Below are 26,035 nucleotides of genomic sequence, written 5' to 3' on the forward strand. Positions count from 1 at the left end.
GTGCACCTTTTGCTGGGGACAGACAAAAGGCCACTAAAACGTGCCGTTTTGTCACACAACACAATGCCATAGATGTCTCAAGTTGAGGGAGCGTGCGATTGGCAAGCTGACTGCAAGAATGTCCACCAGAGCTGTTGCCAGAAAATTGAATGTTCATTTCTCCACCATAAGCCGCTTCCAACGTTGTTTTAGATAACTTGGCATTATGTCCAACTGGCCTCACAACCGCAGACCATGGGCCTACCCAGGGCTGCGCCCTTTCCCAGTCATTAGGGCCTAATCAATTTATTTCAATTGACTGATATCCTTATATAAACTGTAACTCAATAAATTCTTTGAAATCATTGCATGTTGCATTTATATTTTTGTTCAGTGTAAGATCAGTTGACTGATACTGATACCAGAGGGGTTTTCATGCAAACATTCCCACTCTGAGACAATATGAGACAACAACCTACCCTTTCAGTGACTTTGTCTACTTCTGTGTACAGGAAGTTGAGGTTCTGGTCAAAGTGCTGGTCCTTGAACACGCCTTTCCTGATCATCTGTGAAGGGGTAGAAAGATGTCAGTTGGGGTCAATTCCATTTCAAATTGATCTGTCCAGGAAGTAACCAGAAACTCAGATTTCAAGTTTCCTCATTGATATTTCAGAATTCTTATTTCACTTCTGAATAAATCGTTTTTCTTTCTGTACATTACCAGTAGTAGGGGGAAGGGTGTGTTTCTGGATGGACCCTACAGTACAGTTGGTCTCACCTTGTTGGGCATCTTGCCCTTGATGTCCATGGCGAGCTTAATCATGTGGTTGTTGGTTTTCCCTGGGAAAAGTATCTTGCCCGTGTACAGCTCATACAGAGTGCAGCCAACGGACCACATGTCGATCCCATAGTCGTAAGGCTTCCCGATGACTGTAAGGAAAAATTTAGGCTTTAGGGGACAATGACAAACCATGGCAAATGAGTATGTTTGATCAGTGATGTGCTCATAAGGGCACACCTTTTCAAAAATATTCAAAATAATCTGTTTTCTTCAGTTTGGTGCCTACTAAACAAAACAGTTGTACATTTTCCCTACAAGTTAAGACCTACAGCAGTGGTCACCAACTGGTTGTGGAGAGCTACTGGATGCACTAATTCAACTAATCAAGGACTTTATGAGAGGTGATTAGTTGAATGTAGTTTGTGCTGGGATGGAGCAAAAGCCTGCACACTAAGTATAGTAGCACTTCAGGTCAAGGGTTGGTGATAAAAAGTTGAGTGAGAAGATTCATTCCAAACCAATCCAGAGAAGAGAAGAAAGGAAAGAAGAACAGAGAAGAACACAAAAGTGACTAAGAAAAGCGAAGACTCACTAATCTCCGGCGCCCTGTAGAACCGGCTGACCAAGTAGGGCGTGATGTCATTCTCTGCCACGTGCGACGCTGAACCAAAGTCACAGAGCTTGAGGATGGTTTTCGACTCGTTGACCTGTTGAAAACAAACCAATCAAAAATATGCCACTCGACCTATGTAAAACTCCAGCCAACATGTTTTAAAAGGTCAATGGTGATGGCAAATCTCCTAGCATTCCCCTTCCACCAAATGCATTTATTGTAGAGTTCAAGCACAATGACAAATCACATGCTATCAAAAGAACTGATATGCAGAAGTGAATAACCCTATTTCACTATTACGTCACTGTGGAAAAGGAGTGCTGCGTGCCACAGTCAACAGGTCAGTAAATACTAGTTAGCATCTAGTTATTTACTGGCTTGTTAGCAAGTGAGACAACCCTGCTGTAAACTAAACTCTTAGGTAAGTGATACAATTTTAAATGTACTGTATCTAATTTATAGTCAGAGCATTGACATTGTACAACGGTCATCTCTATGCCAGTTAACAGTGTTAACCCCCCCAAAAGATCACATTGTTCACACAATTAGACTAAACTGAGGTGCACTGGGCCACGGCTGGTCACAAGACCGGGCAAAACGGGTAAGGGCAGAGTGCCTTGCTCATCAGTTATCAGCGGAACCGGGTCATAATGCCAACAAGACAGCATAATGGATCATTCAGAAACATACAACAATATAGCAGATGAGCAAAATGGTTTCAGAAAGAAGTTGCCTGGAATACGCCACCCGATTTACCACAATCAGATTCAAATAAAAAAATTAACAAGTCCACTTACTGTTCTTTAATAGATTTCTCTAAAGCCTTTGACCACATTGACATATGTATACTATGGGACAAGCTGGAGTCAAATTGTACTAAATGGTAACATCCTGAAATGCCTTATGATGTATGATAGTGTGAACTGTTTAACTGGCTACCTAATTGACTGGTTACCTGTTGACATTGGAGTGAAACAGGGCTGAATTTGATCACCTATTCTGTTTTCAATGTACATTAATGATCTCGCTCTGGCCATCAAAGCTCTAGGAAAAGGTCTTAACAATGAACGAGTGTCTACTCTTTTATATACAGATGACATCGTATTGATCTCTGAAACTGAAGATGAGTTTTAAGAATATTTTTTATATTGCTTTTAACTGGTGTGAACAATGCAAACGGAAAATCAATGTAGACAAAACTAAGGTAGTGCACTATAGGAATTCATCAATGCCTAGAACACCTTATTTTCTCCTGTGGTCCTGCCACAGATGTTGTCAGTGAGTACAAGTATCTGGGGTTGATTATTAATTCAGTACATGGCTAACCATGCAAATCGTGCCTTTGGTGCCGTCATTATAAAGTGTAAATAGTTTTATTTAACTAGGCAAGTCAGTTAAGAACAAATTCTTATTTACAATGACGGCCTACCCCAGCCAAACCCGGACGACGCTGGGCCAATTGTGCGTCACCCTATGGTACTACCAATCACGGCCAGATGTGATACAGCCTGGATTCGAACCAGGAGCTGTAGTGACACCTCTCGGGAGTCCCTTTAGTAGTGGTTTCTTTGCAGCAATTGGACCATGAAGGCCTGATTCACGATGTCTCCTCTGAACAGTTGATGTTGAGATGTGTCTGTTGGGTGGGTGGCCTACCTTTTAAATGTTTCACTAAACTGTTTGAATCACTGGTGCTACCTATTATTACCTATGCTGCAGCAGTATGTGGGCAGACAAATTATACTTGTGTTAATGCTGTTTTTAACCGTGCCTGCAGATGTTACCTTTGTGCTGCTATTCAAGGTGATATGGGCTGGAAATCTCTATGGCATCACTAGTGGCTATGCATTTAAAAACATTTGCAGAGATTTTGCAGTATACCAAATGAACGTCCATGTTAAAGTGTATTTGTATGGGCTTGTGATGTTGCAAAGAAAAATTCAAAGCCAGAGTGTATTCTAGAAATGGCCAAAATGCTTTTGAATCAGTTATTTTAGGAACACAATGAACTAAAGTGCTACCAACTGATAAACAAACCTGAAAGTAACAAACTGTGCACCTACTGCCTATGTACGTACAGTTTTATCCAAGTAATATCAAAGCTCTTTTGCTAAATTTAGATGTGGAGTGGCCCCTCTCGCCATTAAAACTGGTCGATACACAAACATTCCCTTAGATAAACGTGTATGTACTTCTTGGAACAAGGGTTCTATTGAAACAGAAGCTCATGTCTTGCTTTACTGTGGGTTATAAAGCAACATTAGGGATGATGTTTTTAGTCAGCTGTCCAGACAAAATTATAATTAACAGTCTAGATTAAAACAATAAATTGGGTGACATTTTATCATCAAGTAATAATAATTTAAATGCCTGCGCCAAAGCCTGCCACTTTATCCCACAACGGGGACGTTTCTTTATAAGTGCTTAATTGTCCTTTTATCTTCTGTACTCAGTTTTTTTGTTTATGGATACATGTGTATAGATGATGTAATGAATTATAGATGACGCCTGTACCATGTTTGATAATGATTGTTAGAGTCTCAAAACTACATTTGAGTGGTTCACAATGTGTTTAAAACAAAAAAATCTGTATTATTGTATCATTGTGGAGTGACACTTAAATACATTTTTCTAAACTAAAACCTGCTTTATACATGTATTTTTGACTGTGTTTAGTGAAATAGTGTTATTGACTCTCTCTGGGTGCTTTGGTTGGTTAGAGGAGACGCACCAGGATGTTGTCAGGCTTGATATCGGCGTGCAGGATGTTGCAGCGTTTCAGCAGCTTCAGGGCCAGGAAGAGCTGCTGGCTGTAAGAGCGCACCGCCTTGATGTGGAGACCCACGTCTTTGCCATACTTCTTCAGTACCTCGCGCAGGTTCATACTGAGGAGTAGAGAGAGATGACACTTACAATCTAGGGGTGCATTGTGCAGAGCTATGGCGAAGTGGTAACACTCCCTGGCATATCACATATCCAACTCCCCACTGGAGACCAGGGTTCAATCCCTGTGACCACCCTTCCCATTGTTTTTACCACTTGCCTGTCACCCCACTTAATTTCCTGTTTGCATAAAGTTTTAAAGTAACTGTCCAGTGCCCTCTGCTTAATGTGAGTCTGGAAGGAGAGTTTACAGTCTAACCAGACACCTAGGTATTTGTAGTTGTCCACATATTCTAAGTCATTCTAAGCCTATGCAGATATTCCATTAAAAATCCAGCTATAATAGTTATTTACAACATTAACAATGTCTACACTGTATTTCTGATCAATTGCATGTTATGTTAATGACCAAAAAAGGTGCTTTTCTTTCCAAAACAAGGACTTTTCTAGGTGACCCCAAACTTTTGAACGGTAGTGTGTGTGTATACAGTTGAAGTCGGAAGTATACATACACCTTAGCCAAATACATTTAAACTCAGTTTTCACAATTCCTGACATTTAATCCTACTAAAAATTCCCTGTCTTAGGTCAGTTAGGATCACCACTTTATTTTAAGAATGTGAAATGTCAGAATAATAGTGGAGAGAATGATTTATTTCAGCTTTTATTTCTTTCATCACATTCCCAGTGGGTCAGAAGTTTACATACACTCAATTAGTATTTGGTAGCATTGCCTTTAAATTGTTTAACTTGGGTCAAACGTTTCGGGTAGCCTTCCACAAGCTTCCCACAATAAGTTGGGTGAATTTTGGCCCATTGCTCCTGACAGATCTGGTGAAACTGAGTCAGGTTTGTAGGCCTCCTTGCTCGCACACACCTTTTCAGTTCTGCCCACAAATTGTCTATAGGATTGAGGTCAGGGCTTTGTGATGGCCACTCCAATACCTTGACTTTGTTGTCCTTAAGCCATTTTGCCACAACTTTGGAAGTATGCTTGGGGTCATTGTCCATTTGGAAGACCCATTTGTGACCAAGATTCATCTTCCTGACTGATGTCTTGAGATGTTGCTTCAATATATCCACAACATTTTCCTGCCTCATGATGACATCTATTTTGTGAAGTGCACCAGTCCCTCCTGCAGCAAAGCACCCCCCTACTACATGATGTTGCCACCCCCATGCTTCACGGTTGGGATGGTGTTCTTCGGCTTGCAAGCGTCCTCCTTTGTCCTCCAAACATAATGATGGTCATTATGGCCAAACAGTTCTATTTTTGTTTCATCAGACCAGAGGACATTTCTCCAAAAAGAACGATCTTTGTCCCCATGTGCTGTTGTAAACCGTAGTCTGGCTTTTTTATGGCGGTTTTGGAGCAGTGGCTTCTTCCTTGCTGAGCGGCCTTTCAGGTTATGTTGATATAGGACTCGTTTTACTGTGGATGTAGATACTTTTGTACCTGTTTCCTCCAGCATCTTCACAAGGTCCTTTGCTGTTGTTCTGGGATTGATTTGCACTTTTCGCACCAAAGTAAGTTCATCTCTAGGAGACAGAACGCATTTCCTTCCTGAGCGGTATGACGGCTGCGTGTTCCCATGGCATTTATACTTGCATACTATTGTTTGTACAGCTGAACGTGGTACCTTCAGGCTTTTGGAAATTGCTCCCAAGGATGAACCAGCAGACTTTCTCAGACGTCAAACAGCATCTTTGCATCAATAAGACCATGTCTTTACAGACTCTATGTTCACTTTCCCAAAGATTATTTTTAGGCAAGGCTGCAAAGTAGAGGTCGACCGATTAATCGGAATGGCCGATTAATTAGGGCCGATTTCAAGTTTTCATAACAATCGGAAATCGGTATTTTTGGATGCCGATTTTTCTTTTTTTTTCTTTTTTAGACATTTATTTAACTAGGCAAGTCAGTTAAGAACACATTCTCATTTTCAATGACGGCCTAGGAACGGTGGGTTAACTGCCTTGTTCAGGGGCAGAACTACAGATTTTTACCTTGTCAGCTCAGGGATTCAATCTTGCAACCTTACGGTTAACTAGTCCAACGCTCTAACCACCTGCTTTACATTGCACTCCACGAGGTTCGCGAATGCAGTAAGAAGCTAAGGTAAGTTGCTAGCAAGCATTAAACTTATCTTATAAAAAACAATCAGTCAATCATTATCACTAGTTAACTACACATGGTTGATGATATTACTAGTTTATCTAGCCTGTCCTGCGTTGCATATAATCGCTTAGGTACACGTTGCTCCAACCATAAACATCAATGCCTTTCTTAAAATCATTGCGAACTGTGAAGACTATTTCTTCCTAACAAAGACAGCCGACTTCGCCAAACGGGGATGATTTAACAAAAGCGCATTTGCGAAAAAAGCACAATCGTTGCACGACTGTACCTAACCATAAACATCAATGCCTTTCTTAAAATCAATACACAGAAGTATATATTTTTAAACCTGCATATTTAGCTAAATGAAATCCAGGTTAGCAGGTGATATTAACCAGGTGAAATTGTGTCATTTTGCGTTCATTGCACGCAGTCAGGGTATATGCAACACTTTGGGTAATTTGTCAGAATTTTACGTAATTATGACATAACACTGAAGGTTGCGCAATGTAACAGGAATAACGTTTTGTTTTCGAGATGATAGTTTCCGGATTCGACCATATTAATGACCTAAGGCTCGTGTTTCTGTGTGTTATTATGTTATAATTAAGTCTATGATTTGATAGAGCAGTCTGACTGAGCGGTGGTAGGCACCAGCAGGCTCGTAAGCATTCATTCAAAATAGCACTTTCGTGCGTTTTGCCAGAAGCCCTTCGCAATGCATTGCGCTGTTTATGACTTCAAGCCTATCAACTCCCAAGATGAGGCTGGTGTAACCGATATGAAATGGCTAGCTAGTTAGCCGGGTGCACGCTAATAGCATTTCAAATGTCACTCGCTCTGAGACTTGGAGTAGTTTTTCTCCTTGCTCTGCATGGGTAACGCTGCTTCGAGGGTGGCTGTTGTCGATGTGTTCCTGGTTCGAGCCCAGGTAGGAGCGAGGAGAGGGACGGAAGCTATACTGTTACACTGGCAATACTAAAGTGCCTATAAGAACATCCAATAGTCATAGGTATATGAAATACAAATCGTATAGAGAGAAATAGTCCTATAATTCCTATAATAACTACAACCTAAAACATCTTACCTGTGAATATTGAAGACTCATGTTAAAAGGAACCACCAGCTTTCATATGTTCTCATGTTCTGAGCAAGGAACTTAAACGTTAGCTTTTTTACATGGCACATATTGCACTTTTACTTTCTTCTCCAACACTTTGTTTTTGCATTATTTCAATCAAATTGAACATGTTTCCTTATTTATTTGAGGCTAAATTGATTTTATTGATGTATTATATTAAGTTAAAATAATTGTTCATTCAGTATTGTTGTAATTGTCATTATTACAAATAAATTTAAAAAAAACGTACAAAAAAAAGAAAAATTGGCCGATTGATCGGCATCGGCTTTCTGGGCCCTCCAATAATCGGTATCGGCGTTGAAAAATCATAATCGGTCGACCTCTAATAGATACAGCTTCCTTTTTAGTCACCATGGATGTGGAGTCTCTATACACCACCATTGAACATGAACAAGGATTGGCAGCTATGCACCATTTCTTGAGTACCCAGCCTGAAACTGAGATGCCTCCTACAGAATTCTTTGTCTCACTGACTGAATTTACTCTTAATCATAACATCTTTATCTTTCAGGACTGTATTTTTAAAACAGGGCAAAGTATGTGCCATGGGAGCTTGCTACAGCCCTTCCTATGCTGGTTTGTACTTGGGTAAATGTGAAAATGACTTCATTTTGGATCCTTCTAATAACCATTTCTTTGACCGGATTATATGGTGGGGACGCTATATTGATGATGTTTGCCTGTTTTGGTCCGGCTCAGAAGATGAACTTATTTCCTTCCACCAATACCTTAACAGCATTAACCCTAACATCAAACTAACTATAACTACAAACCATTTTTTGGACCTCGACATCAGTAAAAATGACAAAGGTTGTTTGCACACATCAATCTTTAGGAAGCCTACAGATGGGAATACCATTCTGAGAGCAGACAGCTTTAACCCCAAAAGGCTAAAACAAAACATTCCATTTGGCCAATTCCAAAGAGTCCGCAGAATTTGCAATCAGGAAATAGACTACAGTGTCAAATCTGCTGAATTGGAGAATCGCGGCTACAGCATTCAAGTCCTCAAAGATGCAGGTATAAGAGCTGGATTACTTAACAGAGAGAACTTGTTGCGAAGGGGAGTGCCTCGTGATACATCAGAGAGTGTATTTTGTTACAAAAATATTGCACAGAAAAAGTATTTTGTTGACACAGCTTCTAAAATGGAGTATTACGTCGAGCATTTCATTAACCTGTTAGGGCTAGGGGGCAGTATTGACACGGCTGGATAAAAAACATACCCGATTTAATCTGGTTACTACTCCTGCCCAGTAACTAGAATATGCATATAATTATTGGCTTTGGATAGAAAACACCCTAAAGTTTCTAAAACTGTTTGAATGGTGTCTGTGAGTATAACAGAACTCCTATGGCAGGCCAAAACCTGAGAAGATTTCAAGCAGGAAGTTGCCTGTCTGAGAAGTAGTGTTTCATCTTGGCTCTTTTTATTGAAGACTCAGGATCTGTGCAATAACGTGACACTTCCTACGTCTTCCATAGGGTCTCAGAGCCCGGGAAAAAGTTGAACGATATCGAGGCAGGCTCTGGCTGAAACACTTTATCGCTTTTGGCAAGTGGCCACTCAGAGTACTATGGGCTTAGGCGCGTGCCTGCTTCGACCGAATGCTCTCTTTTCCTTTGTCTGTTTATCTAAACGCAGATTCCCGGTCGGAACATTATCGCTTTTTTATGAGAAAAATGGCATAAAAATTGATTTTAAACAGCGGTTGACATGCTTCGAAGTACGGTAATGGAATATTTAGAATTCTTTTGTCACGAATTGCGCCATGCTCGTCACCCTTATTTAGCCTTTAGGATAGTGTCTAGAACGCACGAACAAAACGCCGCTGTATGGATATAACGATGGATTATTTTGGACCAAACCAACATTTGTTATTGAAGTAGAAGTCCTGGGAGTGCATTCTGACGAAGACAACAAAGGTAATAACATTTTTCTTATAGTAAATCTGACTTTGATGAGTGCTAAACCTGCTGGGTGTCTAAATAGCTAGCCCTGTGATGCCGGGCTATCTACTGAGAATATTGCAAAATGTGCTTTCACCGAAAAGCTATTTTAAAATCGGACATATCGAGTGCATAGAGGAGTTCTGTATCTATAATTCTTAAAATAATTGTTATGCTTTTTGTGAACGTTTATCGTGAGTAATTTAGTAAATTCACCGGCAGTGTTCGGTGGGAATGCTAGTGACATGCTAATGTAAAAAAGCTGGTTTTTTATATAAATATGAACTTGATTGAACAAAACATGCATGTATTGTATAACATAATGTCCTAGGGTTGTCATCTGATGAAGATCATCAAAGGTTAGTGCTACATTTAGCTGTGGTTTGGGTTTATGTGACATTATATGCTAGCTTGAAAAATGGGTACCTGATTATTTCTGGCTGGGTATTCTGCTGACATAATCTAATGTTTTGCTTTCGTTGTAAAGCCTTTTTGAAATCGGACAGTGTGGTTAGATTAACGAGAGTCTTATCTTTAAAATGGTGTAAAATAGTCATATTTTTGAAAAATTGAAGTAATAGCATATCTAAGGATTTGAATAACGCGCCACAGGATTCAACTGGCTGTTGAGTAGGTGGGACGCCACCTAGCCCATAGAGGTTAACCTCTCTAGGATAGGTGGCACCAAATCGTCCCACCTACGTAACAGCCAGTGTAATCCCGTGGCGCGTTATTCAAAAACCTTAGAAATGCTATTACTTCAATTTTTAAAAAATATGACTATTTTACACCATTTTAAAGATAAGACTCTCGTTAATCTAACCAAACTGTCCGATTTCAAAAAGGCTTTACAACGAAAGCAAAACATTAGATTATGTCAGCAGAGTACCCAGCCAGAAATAATCAGACACCCATTTTTCAAGCTAGCCTATAATGTCACATAAACCCAAACCACAGCTAAATGCAGCACTAACCTTTGATGATCTACATCAGATGACAACCCTAGGACATTATGTTATACAATACATGCATGTTTTGTTCAATCAAGTTCATATTTATATCAAAAACCAGCTTTTTACATTAGCATGTGACTAGCATTTGACTAGCATTCCCACCGAACACTGTCGGTGAATTTACTAAATTACTCACGATAAACGTTCACAAAAAGCATAACAATTATTTTAAGAATTATAGATACAGAACTCCTCTATGCACTCGATATGTCCGATTTTAAAATAGCTTTTCGGTGAAAGCACATTTTGCAATATTCTCAGTAGATAGCCCGGCATCACAGGGCTAGCTATTTAGACACCCAGCAAGTTTAGCACTCATCAAAGTCAGATTTACTATAAGAAAAATGTTATTACCTTTGCTGTCTTCGTCAGAATGCACTCCCAGGACTTCTACTTCAATAACAAATGTTGGTTTGGTTCAAAATAATCCATAGTTATATCCAAACAGCGGCGTTTTGTTCGTGCGTTCAAGACACTATCCGAAAGGGTAAATAAGGGTGACGAGCATGGCGCAATTCGTGACAAAAAAATTCTAAATATTCCATTACCGTACTTCGAAGCATGTCAACCGCTGTTTAAAATCCATTTTTATGCAATTTTTCTCGTAAAAAAGCGATAATATTCCGACCGGGAATCTGCATTTAGGTAAACAGAGGAAAGAAAATAAAGCATTCGGTCGACTCGGGCACGCGCCTATGCCCACAGTACTCTGAGCGGCCACTTGCCAAACGCGATAATGTGTTTCAGCCAGAGCCTGCCTCGATATCCTTCAGCTTTTTCACGGGCTCTAAGAGCCTATGGGAGCCGTAGGAAGTGTCACGTTATTGCAAAGATCCTAAATCTTCAATAAAAAGAGCCCAGATGAAACACAACTTGTCAGACAGGCCACTTCCTGCATGGAATCTTCTCAGGTTTTGGCCTGCCATATGAGTTCTGTTATACTCACAGACACCATTCAAACAGTTTTAGAAACTTTAGGGTGTTTTCTATCCAAAGCCAATAATTCTATGCATATTCTAGTTACTGGGCAGGAGTAGTAACCAGATTAAATCGGGTACGTTTTTTATCCAGCCGTGTCAATACTGCCCCCTAGCCCTAACAGGTTAACAGCAAAGCCACTCATGTCATATATAGATTGGAATGTCCACAGTGCAAGGTGTTCTACATTGGACGGACAAAGAGACGCCTTCAAGACCGCTTAGCGGAACACAAGTACGCCATACGGGTAGGAAAGGAAGACTACCCCATGGCAAGGCACTACAAGTCCTTACACCATGGCAACCCTGCCTCCCTACAAGCTATGGGTATTGACCATGTTCCGGACCTCAATTAGAAAAGAGGACCGTCTTAAACAGTTAAACCAAAGGGAAAGTTTGGGGATTTACAAACTACAGGCCACTAAGTACCCTGGTTTAAATGAAGATATGGATTTCTCACCCTTCCTGTAGGGTCGTGATAGGTCCATTTGCTGTCATCTAGTGGACATTTTGCTCAATTGCCCTCAGCTAAGTTTAGACTGTTGTTGTTCATGTTTGCTGTGTTCTAGTGTACTATGGAATATATTGCTTTCTTATTCTTGGCACTTCTCCCAGTCATATTTAAGGTTAGAACTACCTTTCTAGGTGTTCTGATACTTCTAGCTTGGAGTTTAATTTTTTGATAACATAGCTACAGGATTTCACTTTTTAATGTGTATAGTATTGTTTACTAGGTGTGTCCAATCAATTTTGCAACCATTCCCTCTTCAAATTAGGGCTAATTGGAAAAGCTGTTAAAAAGAGGACATTGTATTATTTCCTTGTACTCCCTGACGAAGGCCATGCAACCGAAACGCGTCAGATTTTTAAAACTTTGTTTCTATTGAACATGTCATACAAATAAAGGCATTTTAACTAATTATATGAAGAGTGCCTTGGTCATCCTTTCTTTTTGTGGTGTTTTGTTCGTTTTGGACTTTGGTAAGGTTTTTTTCGGTTGTTCGGACACACAAAACATTTTCTCAGGCAAGCCGAAGTCAGTAGCCGAAGTCGGTGGCCGAAGTCGATAGCCGAAGTCTACGCCCCTTTGTCTGATTGGTCAACAGTAGGGATTCTTCAGTAAAGTCTGTTGTCATTCAACGAGAGAAGATTCATTTTCATGCATATTTTTTCATTTAGAAATACTGCACTAAACATCTTAGTTATATATAAAATTGTGCGACTAAGATCTCCTCGGCAAAAACACCAATTTATGACAAATTTCTTAATCTGTCTCAAAATGGACAAACAGTAATATTTCCGCTTTTTTTGCGAGCACACACGTTCAGTTCGCCAAGATGACTTCGATTAGCCGCCAGCCGAACTGAAGCATGCTGACGCCTTTAGGCCTACAGCTCGATGGTGGTTATACAAGGCCGCTATACTATGCCTACTAATGCTAATGACATTACAATAATAGCAATAATAACAATAAGGATCTAGAAAAACGAAGGCTATCATATTATTTTTCGGACAATTTGGAACAGTGTGAATAACTTATAAATAATACCAGAGAGGCTGTTCTAACAACAACAACAACAAAAAGTATAAAGCCTTTATTACAGCATTGCAAAGATAAAAAACAGACGAATTTGTGAAATTGTTTATCCGACATGTTGTGGTTGCGTGAGGCTTGGTGCTAACGGATTCAGTAGGCTATTAAACACTCAAACAGGCAACAGAAGCAGGATCTGTCTTATTTCTGTAGATACAGTATATATGGATGATTTATAAAGCCAGGCACATTTAACAATTAGGCTATTGATTAAGTTGGGGATTCCTCTCTCAAGTTGGGGATTCCTCTCTCCTCACTTTTCTTAGACAATTAAGGCAGGGGCTGTTTTCTCATCTCCTAACTCTGCTGCTGCCTCTACCGCATTGTTCTCAACACCCAATATGCTGGTTAACTTTGCTATTATGCACATAGCAACATGGTCTAGGAAAAGGCGCCAATTAAACAGCGCACTGATGCGTTTCAGGACCGCGGACAGCGACCGCTATCCAACGGGGAGAAAAGCGCACTTGTTATAAAACAATATAATTTGTATTAGTGTTGCACCATTGTTCTTACATAACCATATACAATTTGAGTAGCAAATGTCTTAGAGTGTACTGTGCCATCCCCACGGCCCCTACAATGGATTAATCCACTCAGACAGGCGCGAATCAGATAGAGCTTTGTACACCATGCTACTGCTTGACTAAAGAAATCTCGGTCGACCAACAGCCAATCGACCAAACAATCGACCAGTCAGCTAAATGGGGTAAGCCCTACTGCCTATACAGTGAAAGGGGAAACACTGTACTCAATCTAGGGGAGCCAGTGGCCTTGTTGGTGTGTGTACCTGAGAGGCTCGAAGACCAGGCAGAGGTGCTGCTTGTGGTAGAAGTGTCGGAAGAGGCGCAGACAGTGGAACTTGTCATCCAGGTCAGCATTGTTGAGCTTCTTAAGGAACTCCAGCTCCTTCAGCCCAGTCTTTTGCCTGTTGGGAGAGAGAGATCACTGGGATGAGTCTCAAGTTATGGACACACTGGTGTCCCAGTAAGACAGGTCCACCTGGAGTGCTACTGGGTGTACTGGGGAGTATTCATTAGTCTGTTGCAAAACATATAGCAACGGAAACCGTTTACCTGAAACCGTTTACCATTTACTCTAGGAACCAAACAGAAGCAAACGGAACCAAACTGGGAGGGACATAGATTAATTTGTCCAATAGAAACTCTCGTTTTCCATTTGGAGTAAATGGTTTCCGTTGCAAAACATTTTGCAACATATTAAACGTTTTGCAACGGAATCAGACTAATGAATACACAGTCTTTTGTTCCAGCCCTGCTCTGACACACCGATTCAGCTAAAGAAGTAGAGGTTAGTGGAATCCGGTGTGTTAGAGCCTGGATAGAACAAAAGCCTACACACCCATCCCTCCAGGAGGAAGGTGGCTACCCTTGTCAAAATATTAAATACAAGCCTCTTCCATGTAACAAAGGCATAATGATGAGGGAAAGTTCACATTATGAGTTTGATGAGTTGTGTTCAGTGGCGCACACCGAGCAAAACTTTTTGCAACAGGCAAGTTCAGGTAATATCTCCCCTGTTTCCCTCCATTTAGCTGCTGAACAGGGCCCAGGACTAACTATTGGTAGAATGACACTCACATGAGCTCGTTGTTTCGAATGATCTTGATGGCCACCTCGTGGCTGGCGCGGGCCACGTCTCGGGCGCGGATGACGTTGCTGAACACCCCCTGGCCCGTGTAGCCGTACACGCTGTACCGCTTGTCCAGTATCTCCCCGATATTGAGTCCTGTCAAACATCAAAAGACAGAATATATTAGCGGGTTATGAATAGGGAACTTTCTCTTCTAACAATTTTGACGGATAATGTAGATTAAAAATGCACAAATGTGCACAAACGTATCGCCATACAACAGAATAGATCTAACCAAAACACTTCATTCTGAGTGATTAATGAACTAACAATCTAACAAACAAATGAAGGAAGGAACAAAGGAAGGAAGGAACTTTGTGCCCCATGGACTTACGGTAGTATCCCTCTGCGTCTGTCCAGTTGTCTCGGAGGTTGGGGTTCTCCTTAAAGTCCTTCCCGATGCCTGCTGCTCGAAGCCTTGCACTCTGCAGTGACCACAAATCACAAAAAAAATATATATATATATCCTTTCAAGTAATAAGTTATTAAGTGTGCTTGATTGAGCTTGCCTGGCGCAATGGAACCAAATGAATAGTCCCAAAAGCATAAATCACATCCATCTGGCGCCACAAGCAGGCTCAATCAAACACTCATAGAATAAAATAAATATATAATAATAATTTATACTGAACAAAAATATAAACGCAACATGCAACAATTTCAACATTTTTATTGAGTTACAGTTCATAAAAGGAAATCAGTCAATTGAAATTAATGAATTAATGGAAATCTATGGATTTCACATTCCTGGGCAGGGAGTGCAGCCATGGGTGGGCCTTGGAGTTCAATAGGCCCACCCACTTGGCAGTCAGGCCCACCCACTGGAGAGCCAGGTCCAGCCAATCAGAATTAGTTTTTACCCACAAAAGGGCTTTATTACAGACACAAACAGTCCTCAGCGCCACCCCCCACGCCGCCTCAGACGATCCCGCAGGTGAAGAAACCGGATGTGGAGGTCCTGGGCTGGCGTGGTTACACGCGGTCTGTGGTTGTGAAGCCGGTTGGACGTACTGCCAAATTCTCTAAAACGGCGTTGGAGGCAGCTTATATTAGAGAAATTAACATTCAATTCTCTGGCAACAGCTCTGGTGGACATTCCTGCAGTCAGCATGCCAATTGCATGTTCACTCAAAACTTGAGACATCTTATTTTAGAGTGGCCTTTTATTGTCCCCAGCACAAGGTGCACCTCTGTAATGATCATGCTGTTTAATCAGCTTCTTGATATGCCTCACCTGTCAGGTGGATGGATTATCTTGGCAAAGGAGAAATGCTCACTAACAGGGATGTAAACTAATTTGTGCACAGAAATTGAGCGCAATAAACTTTTTGTGCGTATGGAAAATTTCAGGGATTTTTATTTCAGCACATGAAACATGGGATCAACACTTGTGTTTATATTTTTGATCAGTGTAATACTAGTTGAACCCGGGTCTGACTGTCAGGCTGCAATACAAAACCTATTCAGCCACAGTTGAGGTGGTATTCTGACTTGAGATCAACGTGCAAGTTCCCCACTGACCTCAGTTAATGATTTACGTGAAAGCCATCAGTTAACACTGACAGAAGCTTGTTTGGACAGTAATACAAAGGTGACCCGGACACCACACTGTGCAACTATCTGCCGTAATCCTATTCCATAGACAACTTCATTTAAAAGTTGAAGGCTCGAACACGTCATGGTGGTCAGAATCGGAATGGAATCATAGCAACAGGAGGAGTACTCACATCGTAGGCGGCGAACATGTCATCCGATTCGGTGAACATATCAGGGGCGGATGTTTTTTTAGGGTTGGTTCCTTCTAAGAAAGAAAGGGAGTAAAGTTATAAGCACTGTTAAACTGTAAAAGCATTTTGTGAATACTGCTGATGTCAAAAGGGTATACATTTGATTTATAAATAAGAATTAGGATATGACATAATGAATAATGGACTTTGGAACTACATTTGTAACTCGATCACCATCAATAGTATTAGTTTGAAGCCATGCAAAATAAAACAAATGATGTTTCTATTAGAGGTCGACCGATTATGATTTTTCAACGCCGATACCGATTATTGGAGGACCAAAAATAATAATAATGACAACTACAACAATACTGAATGAATAATGAACACTTTTATTTTAACTTAATATAATACATCAATAAAATCTATTTAGTCTCAAATAAATAATGAAACATGTTCAATTTGGTTTAAATAATGCAAAAACAAAGTGTTGGAGAAGAAAGTAAAAGTGCATTTTGTGCCATGTAAAAAAGCTAACGTTTAAGTTCCTTGCTCAGAACATGAGAACATATGAAAGCTGGTGGTTCCTTTTAACATGAGTCTTCAATATTCCCAGGTAAGAAGTTTTAGGTTGTAGTTATTATAGGACTATTTCTCTCTATACCATTTGTATTTTATCTAACGGGTGGCATCCATAAGTCTAAATATTGCTGTTACATTGCACAACCTTCAATGTTATGTCATAATTCCGTACAAATTCTGGCAAATTAGTTCGCAACGAGCCAGGCGGCCCAAAATGTTGCATATACCCTGACTCTGCGTGCAATGAACGCAAGAGAAGTGACACAATTTCCCTAGTTTAATATTGCCTGCTAACATTAATTTCTTTTAACTAAATATGCAGGTTTAAAAAAATATACTGATGTTTATGGCTAGGTACACATTGGTGCAATGACACTGCTTTTTTCGCGAATACGCTTGTTAAATCACCCGTTTAGCGAAGTAGGCTATGATTCAATGATAAATTAACAGGCACCGCATCGATTATATGCAACGCAGGACAAGCTAGATAAACTAGTAATATCATCAACCATGTGTAGTTAACTAGTGATTATGTTAAAATTGATTGTTTTTTATAAGATACGTTTAATGCTAGCTAGCACCTTACCTTGGCTCCTTGCTGCACTCGCATAACAGGTAGTCAGCCTGCCACGCAGTCTCCTCATGGAGTGCAATGTAATCGGCCATGATCGGTGTCCAAAAATGCTGATTACCGATTGCTATGAAAACTTGAAATCGGCCCTAATTAATCGGCCATTCCGATTAATCGGTCGACCTCTAGTTTCTATCCCCACTACTGATTCATGTACCAGCATGAGCTTCTATCAGCATGACACAAAAACACGCACACACACCTGGGTCAAATGCATATGTCAAATACTTTCAATACATACTTCATGGTGTTTGTACTGAGCAAACTAAATCAAATTTGCCTCAAGTATCTGAAAGTATTTCATATGTCTTAGTTTGCCACAGGTTTGGTGAACACACACACACACCAGTGTACCGTCTTTCTCCTGTTCGATGAGGTTGTGCTTGGCCTTGATGTTTTCTTCGAAGGTGTCCACGTTTTCCCGCTCATACTCTTTGACGTCGGCCGCTACGCGCTCCAAGATGTCGTCTGGCGACGGCGAGCGGCTGCGCGGGCTGCTCTGGGGGCTGCCGGGCTCCGATGGTGCCGACATGTTACTACCCTCGTTCCCTCCCTTGTACTTCTGTTCACGGGAACACAGATAGACACACAATGTAAGCATGGATACCAGGCACAGGCACGCCAACATGTACACACATGATGAACTAACAATCAAACACCTGTGTGTGCCATGTGTGCATGCAGTGGATGACAACCAATAATACAGGGTAAATGGCATATCATGACATTAAATGGCTGTTTGTGGCTCTGTTTAAAGTAATATCAGTGCATCGAGGATGATATTATTGAGGTCTTATCACCCACCTGGACGATGGCCAGGCGCTGTAGCCTCCTCTGTTCAATGAGAGCCTCCTCGTCCTCCTCATCCACATCGTAATCTTCCAGCCTGGACAGGAAACACCACGTCAACTCTCGACGAATACATACAATGTGGTCATCCTCCCCACACACGTGAACAAAAGCTTATATTACAAAAAGCCTGCCCTAAAACAAAAATGGTTTGGTTTAATGAGACTGAAATTGATTAATGTTGAATCATGTGTATGAACCATACAGTCAACACTTAAGACAAAATCTGAGGTAAGCAATACCCTATTAAAGTGATCTGTCATTTTCCAGTTCTTGAACATTTGTAGGCTTTTTGAAGGGTTTTCAAGACAAAACTTATAAAAGGCATCTGGCAGAAGTAAATGTATCCACAAACACAAATATAATTGTATATATACACACCTTAAATGACTACGTTTCCACAAATGTTATGATATAATCGTCAAGCCCATTCAAAAGATTAGGGGACATGATGCAGAAGTATGACTTTCATATGGTATAAGCAACTAAAATTCCTTAGTGCACTGCCTACACTTCATCTTCAGAGTCCTCCTTGTCGGCCCTCATTCCCTCCGAGAGGCTGCCCTTGAACTTGTCCTCTCTGTCCCGGCTCCATCTCCTCTCCTGGGATCTGGAACGCCACCGCAGCCTCCGTCCCAACCGATCCAACGACCTATGGAGAAGAGCCAAGAAAAAGCCTGAGCATCTTACAGGTGCAATATGGAAGACATCCTGCTGTTCAATTGTCATTTATATTAATGACATAGCTATTACCATTGAATGAAGAATAACAAAACACCTTATAATCGAAATTTCATAACCCAAAACGTGTGAGTTGCAATTTTCTCCATTATAAAAATTGTTATTGTATTTAAATATTAATATAAAGAACGAAGTTTCAGTCTAAGCAGACCTTCATTGCACAGAGAATAGGACTAGTGACCTACAGTGCCTTCGGAAAGTATTCAGACCCCTTGACATTTCCACATTGTTACGTTACAGCCTTATTCTAAAATAGATTCAATTAGATTTTTTCCTCATCGATCTACACACAATAACCCAAAATGACAATGCAAAAACAGGTTTTTAGAAATGTTTGCTAATTTATAATTTTTTTTAAACGGAAATATCACATTTACATACAGTGGTTGCTCCACTAAAAGTTTTGTGATTATGCTGCGGTACTTAGAGTTAATTTGTGGTTCAGTACAGTACCCTACGTCACCACTTCATTGCTCCAGACCAGTGCAAGAGGGAGTTAGAGCATTGATTATGCTGCGGTACTTAGAGGTAATTTGTGTAATAAAAGTTGTGATTATGCTGCGGTAATTTCTGGTTTAGTACGGTACCCTGCGTCACCACTTTATTGCTCCAGACCAGCGCAAGGGGGAGTTAGAGCATTGATTATGCTTTTGGGTCCTACTGTGTCACTAACTGACAATGAATGGGCGACATAAACCTAAATAGAAACTGATAATTGTGCACAACTTCAGTATTACTTACTAAAACTGTTGTTACAGTAAGGTTTTTATTATTTTATTTTGTTAGGATTATTTTGCTCTTATTGTAGTAGTGTAGCCCACTCCCGACCGGTCACAATGTGTAGCGCCTGAGTGGCGCAACAGTCTAAGACACTGCTACAGATGCTGGTTCAATGCCCGTGCTGACCTCGACTGGGAGACCCATGAGATGACTGTAGGTTTTTGGTTTCTCTCCCTCTAAAAACAGAAATAAATAATTAGAAATTAGAAACTAGCTTTATTTACAAATTGGTAACAATGTCTCACCCCATGTTCAAGAATGGGCTTTTTCTGGCTCGTTTTACATGATTTGAAATCGAAATCTCCAAATTATTATTTTTACACAAAACGACTATTATTATTATTAATTTTGAATTATATAAAAGCCCCTTGGTTATTCTCATAGATATATTATTAACCCTGTTATTAGCAGGACAATATATTGATCATATGGCGCACAATGGGATTGCCTTGCAGTTCTCCAGCTGTAACCACTGAAAGTGTGTGAGGTTCAAGGCACGAGAGTAGGTGGCACGGGATGGGCTGCAGACCCGCGCACAGAAGACGGACCTAGCCCATGGGGAAGGGAAGAAGAAGGGAGTGGGGGGTGTGGACCCCCACCCTGGGTAGTACAGAACAACACTTTAAGGGGCATTGCACTAACGGCGCTGACTAGGGAAACGTTCCCGTTGTTCCTAGTGCCAGTCTGCACGTTCAACCTAAAACAATGTAACTAATAATGGCATCTTTATGCTTTCGGTAATAAAATTAAAATACTATTTCAAAATGCCAATGTTTATTTAGTTATGGATCCATAACAAATTACTATGGGAATAAATATCACTGAATTACAGAAATATCCTCCAATCCTCTATATGTGATTATTGGCAGAGAGCCACTTCATATTTTCTGATATACTGTAGGCCTACTCTAGGCGACATGAGTCTCACTAGTGTTGAGTAATGTTCTGTTAAAGTGGTGTAGGTCTTATTTAAAGAGCATATTGAAGTTAGAAGCAATAGGATATGAAGCAATAGCCTACAACTATTTTAGCACTGTTTCACGCTGCTCTGAGCCAAGAATGGGGACTGGTCTTGATAAACCAATGATATTTTTATTTTCGCTGAATCTCCGTTTGGGTATTGGTTAGACTACAATTATACAATTAGGGTGTAGAAATGTTATACTCTCAGTCTAACCTTTATTTAACTAGACAAGTCAGTTAAGAACAAATTCTTATTTACAAGGACAGCCTACTCCATCGTCCCCATCCGGAAAATTGAAACCCGGTCTCCGGGATTCTTTAGCTAAATAGCCCAGTACTGTAGCCTACTCCCGACTGTCACATTGTACAGCACCATATTTTCCATTCCATCCTAATGGAAACCCAGAGGGTTTTTTGTTTTTCTTGGAGTAGAAACACCATATTACTATTCAAATTAATCCCAAACTCTAAAAGTAATTGGAAAGGTAAATACAAATTATTTGTAACATTGTGGTTACAATAAAGAATGTAAACAAGATACGGTGTTTTTATTTACAGTAGTGATGGACAGATGGTAGCATTTTGAAAACAGGTTTTCAAACACTTGTAGCCCGATTAGCAGGACAATAGACTTTCTAGCCCGACCACTGTAGGTGTGAACATCCCCCCTACCTGCAATGTATTCAACGCTTTAGTACTATGAAGTGTTACATTTCTAACTCAAAACAGCGGTACAGTATTTCTTCATCAACATCTTCATGCTTTCGTTAATAAAATAACTAGAAAAAAAGACATTCAAAATGCAGATGGTTATTTAAACTACATTTTTGTTGCACTTCCACCCAGCTCCACGACCACGTCGAGATGATCAATGTATTTGTTGCATTGTAGTATCGTCAATTTCTCTTGCCAAAACGTCTTGATGGCCTTGACCAGTTCATCTTTGCTTGTAGGCTTGGCAGAGATATGGATTAATATTTTCAGTTGATGCCAAACAAGTTCGCTCGGGTTTAAAAATCAGTAGACCTACATGTAGAGATTAAAAAAATAATTTTTTGATATACTGTAGGCCTACCGTAGGTGTTGTAGGTCTTTTACTTATTTATTTTGATTTAACCTTTATTTTACTACATAAAGGTCTACTTACTCTGCTGGCATCTTGACCCAGTTTATGCCCTCATTTGCAATGCAAACCCGGGCGGCAGTGTGTTTTGGGTCATTGACTGCATTTGGAGAAAGAAAAAAAGACATTTAGCCTAACAGCCAACATTAGGTACAACACTAGAAATATACATAGGCCTAAACATAACAAAATATTGCTATAATCCTAACTTGAAAGAAACGATGTGGTCCCAAAAACACCTCTCTGACATAGGGTCCAGCATATCTCTTGATTTCTTCCTCAAAGAAATCTCGAGTCATGATACCTGAAAAAGGAGGCAACAGTGAATTGTGGAACACATAGCAGTCCGTGCGTTGTGGGCTACAATATTTTATGTACCTTTTGATTTGTAAATAGCCAAGCTAACCATTAAAAAATCTAATTTGGGCCTGATCCGTGGCGAGAAATTGCCCCCCACTCGTCGAGTTTGAGCGGATGCTTGGGACTCGGATTGCTTAACCTTTCTTTTTTCTGTAGCAAATTTGAGCAAATTGCTCAAGGGCCACGGTTGATTCGTCTGTGAAGATGACATCATTGAATGTCTTGCCAGCTTTGATCCATGCCTGGGCCTACAGGATGCAAAGTTCTTTGTTTGTCTGAGGAATTATCAGGTGGAACCTACAGAACAGTACAAAACAAGCGAACAAACATGGTTAATGTTCTGGGGGGGAAAAAATAATGTGATATATAAATATATTTTTACATATAAAAAAACATGTCTTACCAAGCCTTTCCATAAATTCACACCAATTTCTTCAACTGTCTTCTAACTGTGATTAGAGCAATGTTGATGTTGGGCCGTGATGCCAGCAGATTACAGATGGCCTTAGACGATCGCTCATCACCTTCATTCATCAGTGAGTCGATGGCTTGAATAGTCTCGCTGGAAATGGAATACAATGTAAAAATGTGCAGCACACAGTAAAGACCAGCAGTCGATTTAAGCATTATTTTTTGCATTATTAGGCCTACTTTACAGTATTGTCGCCTACTGTACCTGTTCATAGACCACTGTAATCGATGGGGGCTCAGGGCAGTACCATTCTGCTCATCTGATGAAGGTGCTCATGGGTGAGATTCAAACTTTGAAGACCGAGATCGAGTCATTGAAGGCAGACCAGCAGAAAGATGAACATTATCTGAAGGCAGAGATACGGGCGACAGCTGATGCATTGGTCCAGAGCCAGGCGGCATTGGCGGAGAGTCAGGCGGAGAATGACGCGTTGAAGAGGGCGAGGAACGAGATGGAGTCACAATGCCAGGCACACCAGTGAGCTCTGGAACTCCACCTCCGACATTCAGAGTCAACATACCTGGCAGTTTCATCAGGTCGTCGGTTCATCCTGACATTTCCATTCCTCTTCTGACAACAGAACTTGATCAACTGCTCACCAGGCACAGCAAGGGCCGTCCGGACCGTTGTGCTGTTCTGCTATAGCCTAATAAACAAATGCAGGTGGCTTATATATGCAAAATGCTTTATTATCCAAATGTAAAAGCATATACTGTACAGTACTGTATTTCTTCATCAGCATCTTTATGCTTTCGTTAATAAATAATGATAAAAATACTCTTTCAAAATGCAGATGTTTATTTAGTTATGGATCCATAACGAATTACTATGGGAATAAATATCACTGAATTACAGAAATATTGGAACAAAGTTGTCTAATTAAGGTTAAGAAATCGTTGCTTACTGGAAAATACTCTTTCAAAACACACACGGTCACGTTGTACAGCACCATTATGGCTACTAGCAGGTAGCTAGTTGTTAGGTTGGCTGTGATTGGTTGCAATTTCAGTTTAATCCACCAGAAAATACAAATAATACAACAAAAAATATGATGTATTACACCCGACCCCTTATTGGGAGTCCCATAGGGCAGCGCATAATTGGCCCAGCGTTTCTCTCCCTCTAAAAACAGAAATAAATGTTTTGGCCTTTATTCAGATTTTATTTTTTTTTAACGAAAGTGAGCGATTGTAAACGAAATAACCTCCAAAATATTGTTATATATTATCAAGTTGATGGCACAGTCATATAGCCCGGCACCTACATAAAGCTGAGTGACTAACTCATTCATGGCTTTGGATCAAAATAAGTCACAACATTCTTTCTGATAGTCTTTAATTAAGAAATGTTTTGGTTATCCTGACCTGGACACCATGTACAGTATTATTATAGCCCATTATGGGCTATTAGCAGGACAATATACCTTTACCAACACCTCTCTGTATTTTGATACTTTGTGCTTCAAATCCTATTCTAACTTCAATATGCTCTTCAAATAAGACCTACACCACTTTTAACAGCACATTACTCAACACTGAGACTCATGTCGCTATGGTAGGCCTACAGTATATCGAAAAATATGACGTGACTTTGCCAATAATTACATATAGAGGATTCAGAATTAAAACCAAAAGCCGCCTCATGGGTCTCCCGGTGCTGTCCGCCACTAGTGTTGAGTAATGTGCTGTTAAAAAATGGTCTTATTTATTTGAAGAGCATATTGAAGTTAGAAGCAATAGGATTTGAAGCAATAGCCTTCAACTATTTTAGCACCGTTTTGCGCTGCTCTTTTTATTTCCACTGAATCTCCGTTTGGGTAGGAAAGTCAGTTAAGAACAAATTCTTATTTACAAGGACAGCCTACTCCTTCCTCCCCGTCAGAGAATTGAACCCGTCTCCCGCACGACACGGGGATTCTTTAGCAAAATAGCCAAGTACTGTAGCCTACTCCCGACCGTCACGTTGTACAGTGACATATTTTCCGTTCCATCCTAACGGAAACCCAGAGGGATATTAGTTTTTCTTGGAATAGAAACACCATAATATTAAGCAAATTAATTAAGCAAAATGTCTTAAAATCAGTCCCATATACTGTGTTCTTACAAAAAAAGGTTTTACATTTTCTAGTACAGCCACTACTGAAGGCTATCAAATGCTTCTCAAAGATGCCCTCTGCTGGTCAAACTAGCACTAACTAGCATTAATGTTACCAGTGGTTGGCACTTAAATAACGTGCCATAGAATTCTGCGGCATCACGCAAGCTGTGCTGCAACTTTTAAAGGACGAACCACTGTGGAAAGAAAAAGTATGTGAACCCCTAGGCTAATTACTTCTCCAAAAGCTAATTGGAGTCAGAAGTCAGCTAACCTGCAGTCTAATCAATGAGACGAGATTGGAGATGTTGGTTAGAGCTGCCTTGCCCTAAATTTTTTTTTAATTTTTTTTAAATATATATATTTTTAAAAATCACAAAATGTGACTGCTATTCACAAGAACCATTTTCTGATGTAAACCACGCCTTGAACAAAAGAGATCTCAGAAGACCTAAGATTAAGAATTGTTGACTTGCATAAAGCTGGAAAGGGTTACAAATGTATCTCTAAAAGCCTTGATGTTCATCAGTCCATGGTAAGACAAATTTGTCTATAAATGGAGAAAGTTCAGCACTGTTGCTACTCTCCCTAGGAGTGGCCATCCTGCAAAGATGACAGCAAGAGCACAGCGCATAATGCTCAATGAGGTGAAGAAGAATCCTAGAGCGTGTCAGCTAAGACTTACAGAAATCTCTGGAACATGCTAACATCTCTGTTGATGAGTCTACGATACGTGAAACACTAAACAAGAATGGTGTTCATGGGAGGACACCACGGAAGATGCCACTGCTATCCAAAAAAAAAAAACATTGCTGCACGTCTGAAGTTCGCAAAAGTGCACCTGGACAGCGCTACTAGCAAAATATGTGGACAGATTAAACTAAACTTGAGTTGTTTCGAGGGAACCCACAACACTTTGTGGAGAGAAAAAAAATGCACAGCACACCAACATCAAAACCTCATCCCAACTGTAAAGTATGGTGGAGGGAGCATCGTGGTTTGGAGCTGCT

At 40.3% G+C, this 26,035-nt stretch overlaps 1 protein-coding gene across 7 annotated transcripts in view; it reads right to left on the reverse strand.

The window, feature by feature from the left end:
* Window positions 1-26,035, reverse strand: part of LOC106568675 (serine/threonine-protein kinase PRP4 homolog) — a 36,094-nt gene that overhangs the window by 5,547 nt on the left and 4,512 nt on the right. For all 7 annotated transcript variants that reach the window (XR_006758723.2, XR_006758728.2, XR_006758726.2 and 4 more), the window contains exons 4-14: window positions 19,004-19,144; window positions 18,448-18,529; window positions 17,998-18,205; window positions 16,431-16,504; window positions 15,038-15,128; window positions 14,652-14,799; window positions 13,841-13,978; window positions 4,105-4,258; window positions 1,353-1,467; window positions 758-909; window positions 459-545 (exon numbers count right to left, since the gene is read on the reverse strand). Coding sequence is in view for 1 of the 7 variants with exons in the window: in XM_014139196.3 (XP_013994671.1) it covers window positions 459-545; window positions 758-909; window positions 1,353-1,467; window positions 4,105-4,258; window positions 13,841-13,978; window positions 14,652-14,799; window positions 15,038-15,128; window positions 16,431-16,504; window positions 17,998-18,205; window positions 18,448-18,529; window positions 19,004-19,144 (1,390 nt within the window). In the remaining 6 variants the exon portion in view is untranslated. The remainder of the gene's footprint in view (window positions 1-458; window positions 546-757; window positions 910-1,352; window positions 1,468-4,104; window positions 4,259-13,840; window positions 13,979-14,651; window positions 14,800-15,037; window positions 15,129-16,430; window positions 16,505-17,997; window positions 18,206-18,447; window positions 18,530-19,003; window positions 19,145-26,035) is intronic.

This window comes from Salmo salar, chromosome 14 (assembly GCF_965601325.2).
Source record: "Salmo salar chromosome 14, fSalSal1, whole genome shotgun sequence".
In the NCBI taxonomy this organism is placed as follows: Eukaryota; Metazoa; Chordata; class Actinopteri; order Salmoniformes; family Salmonidae; genus Salmo; species Salmo salar.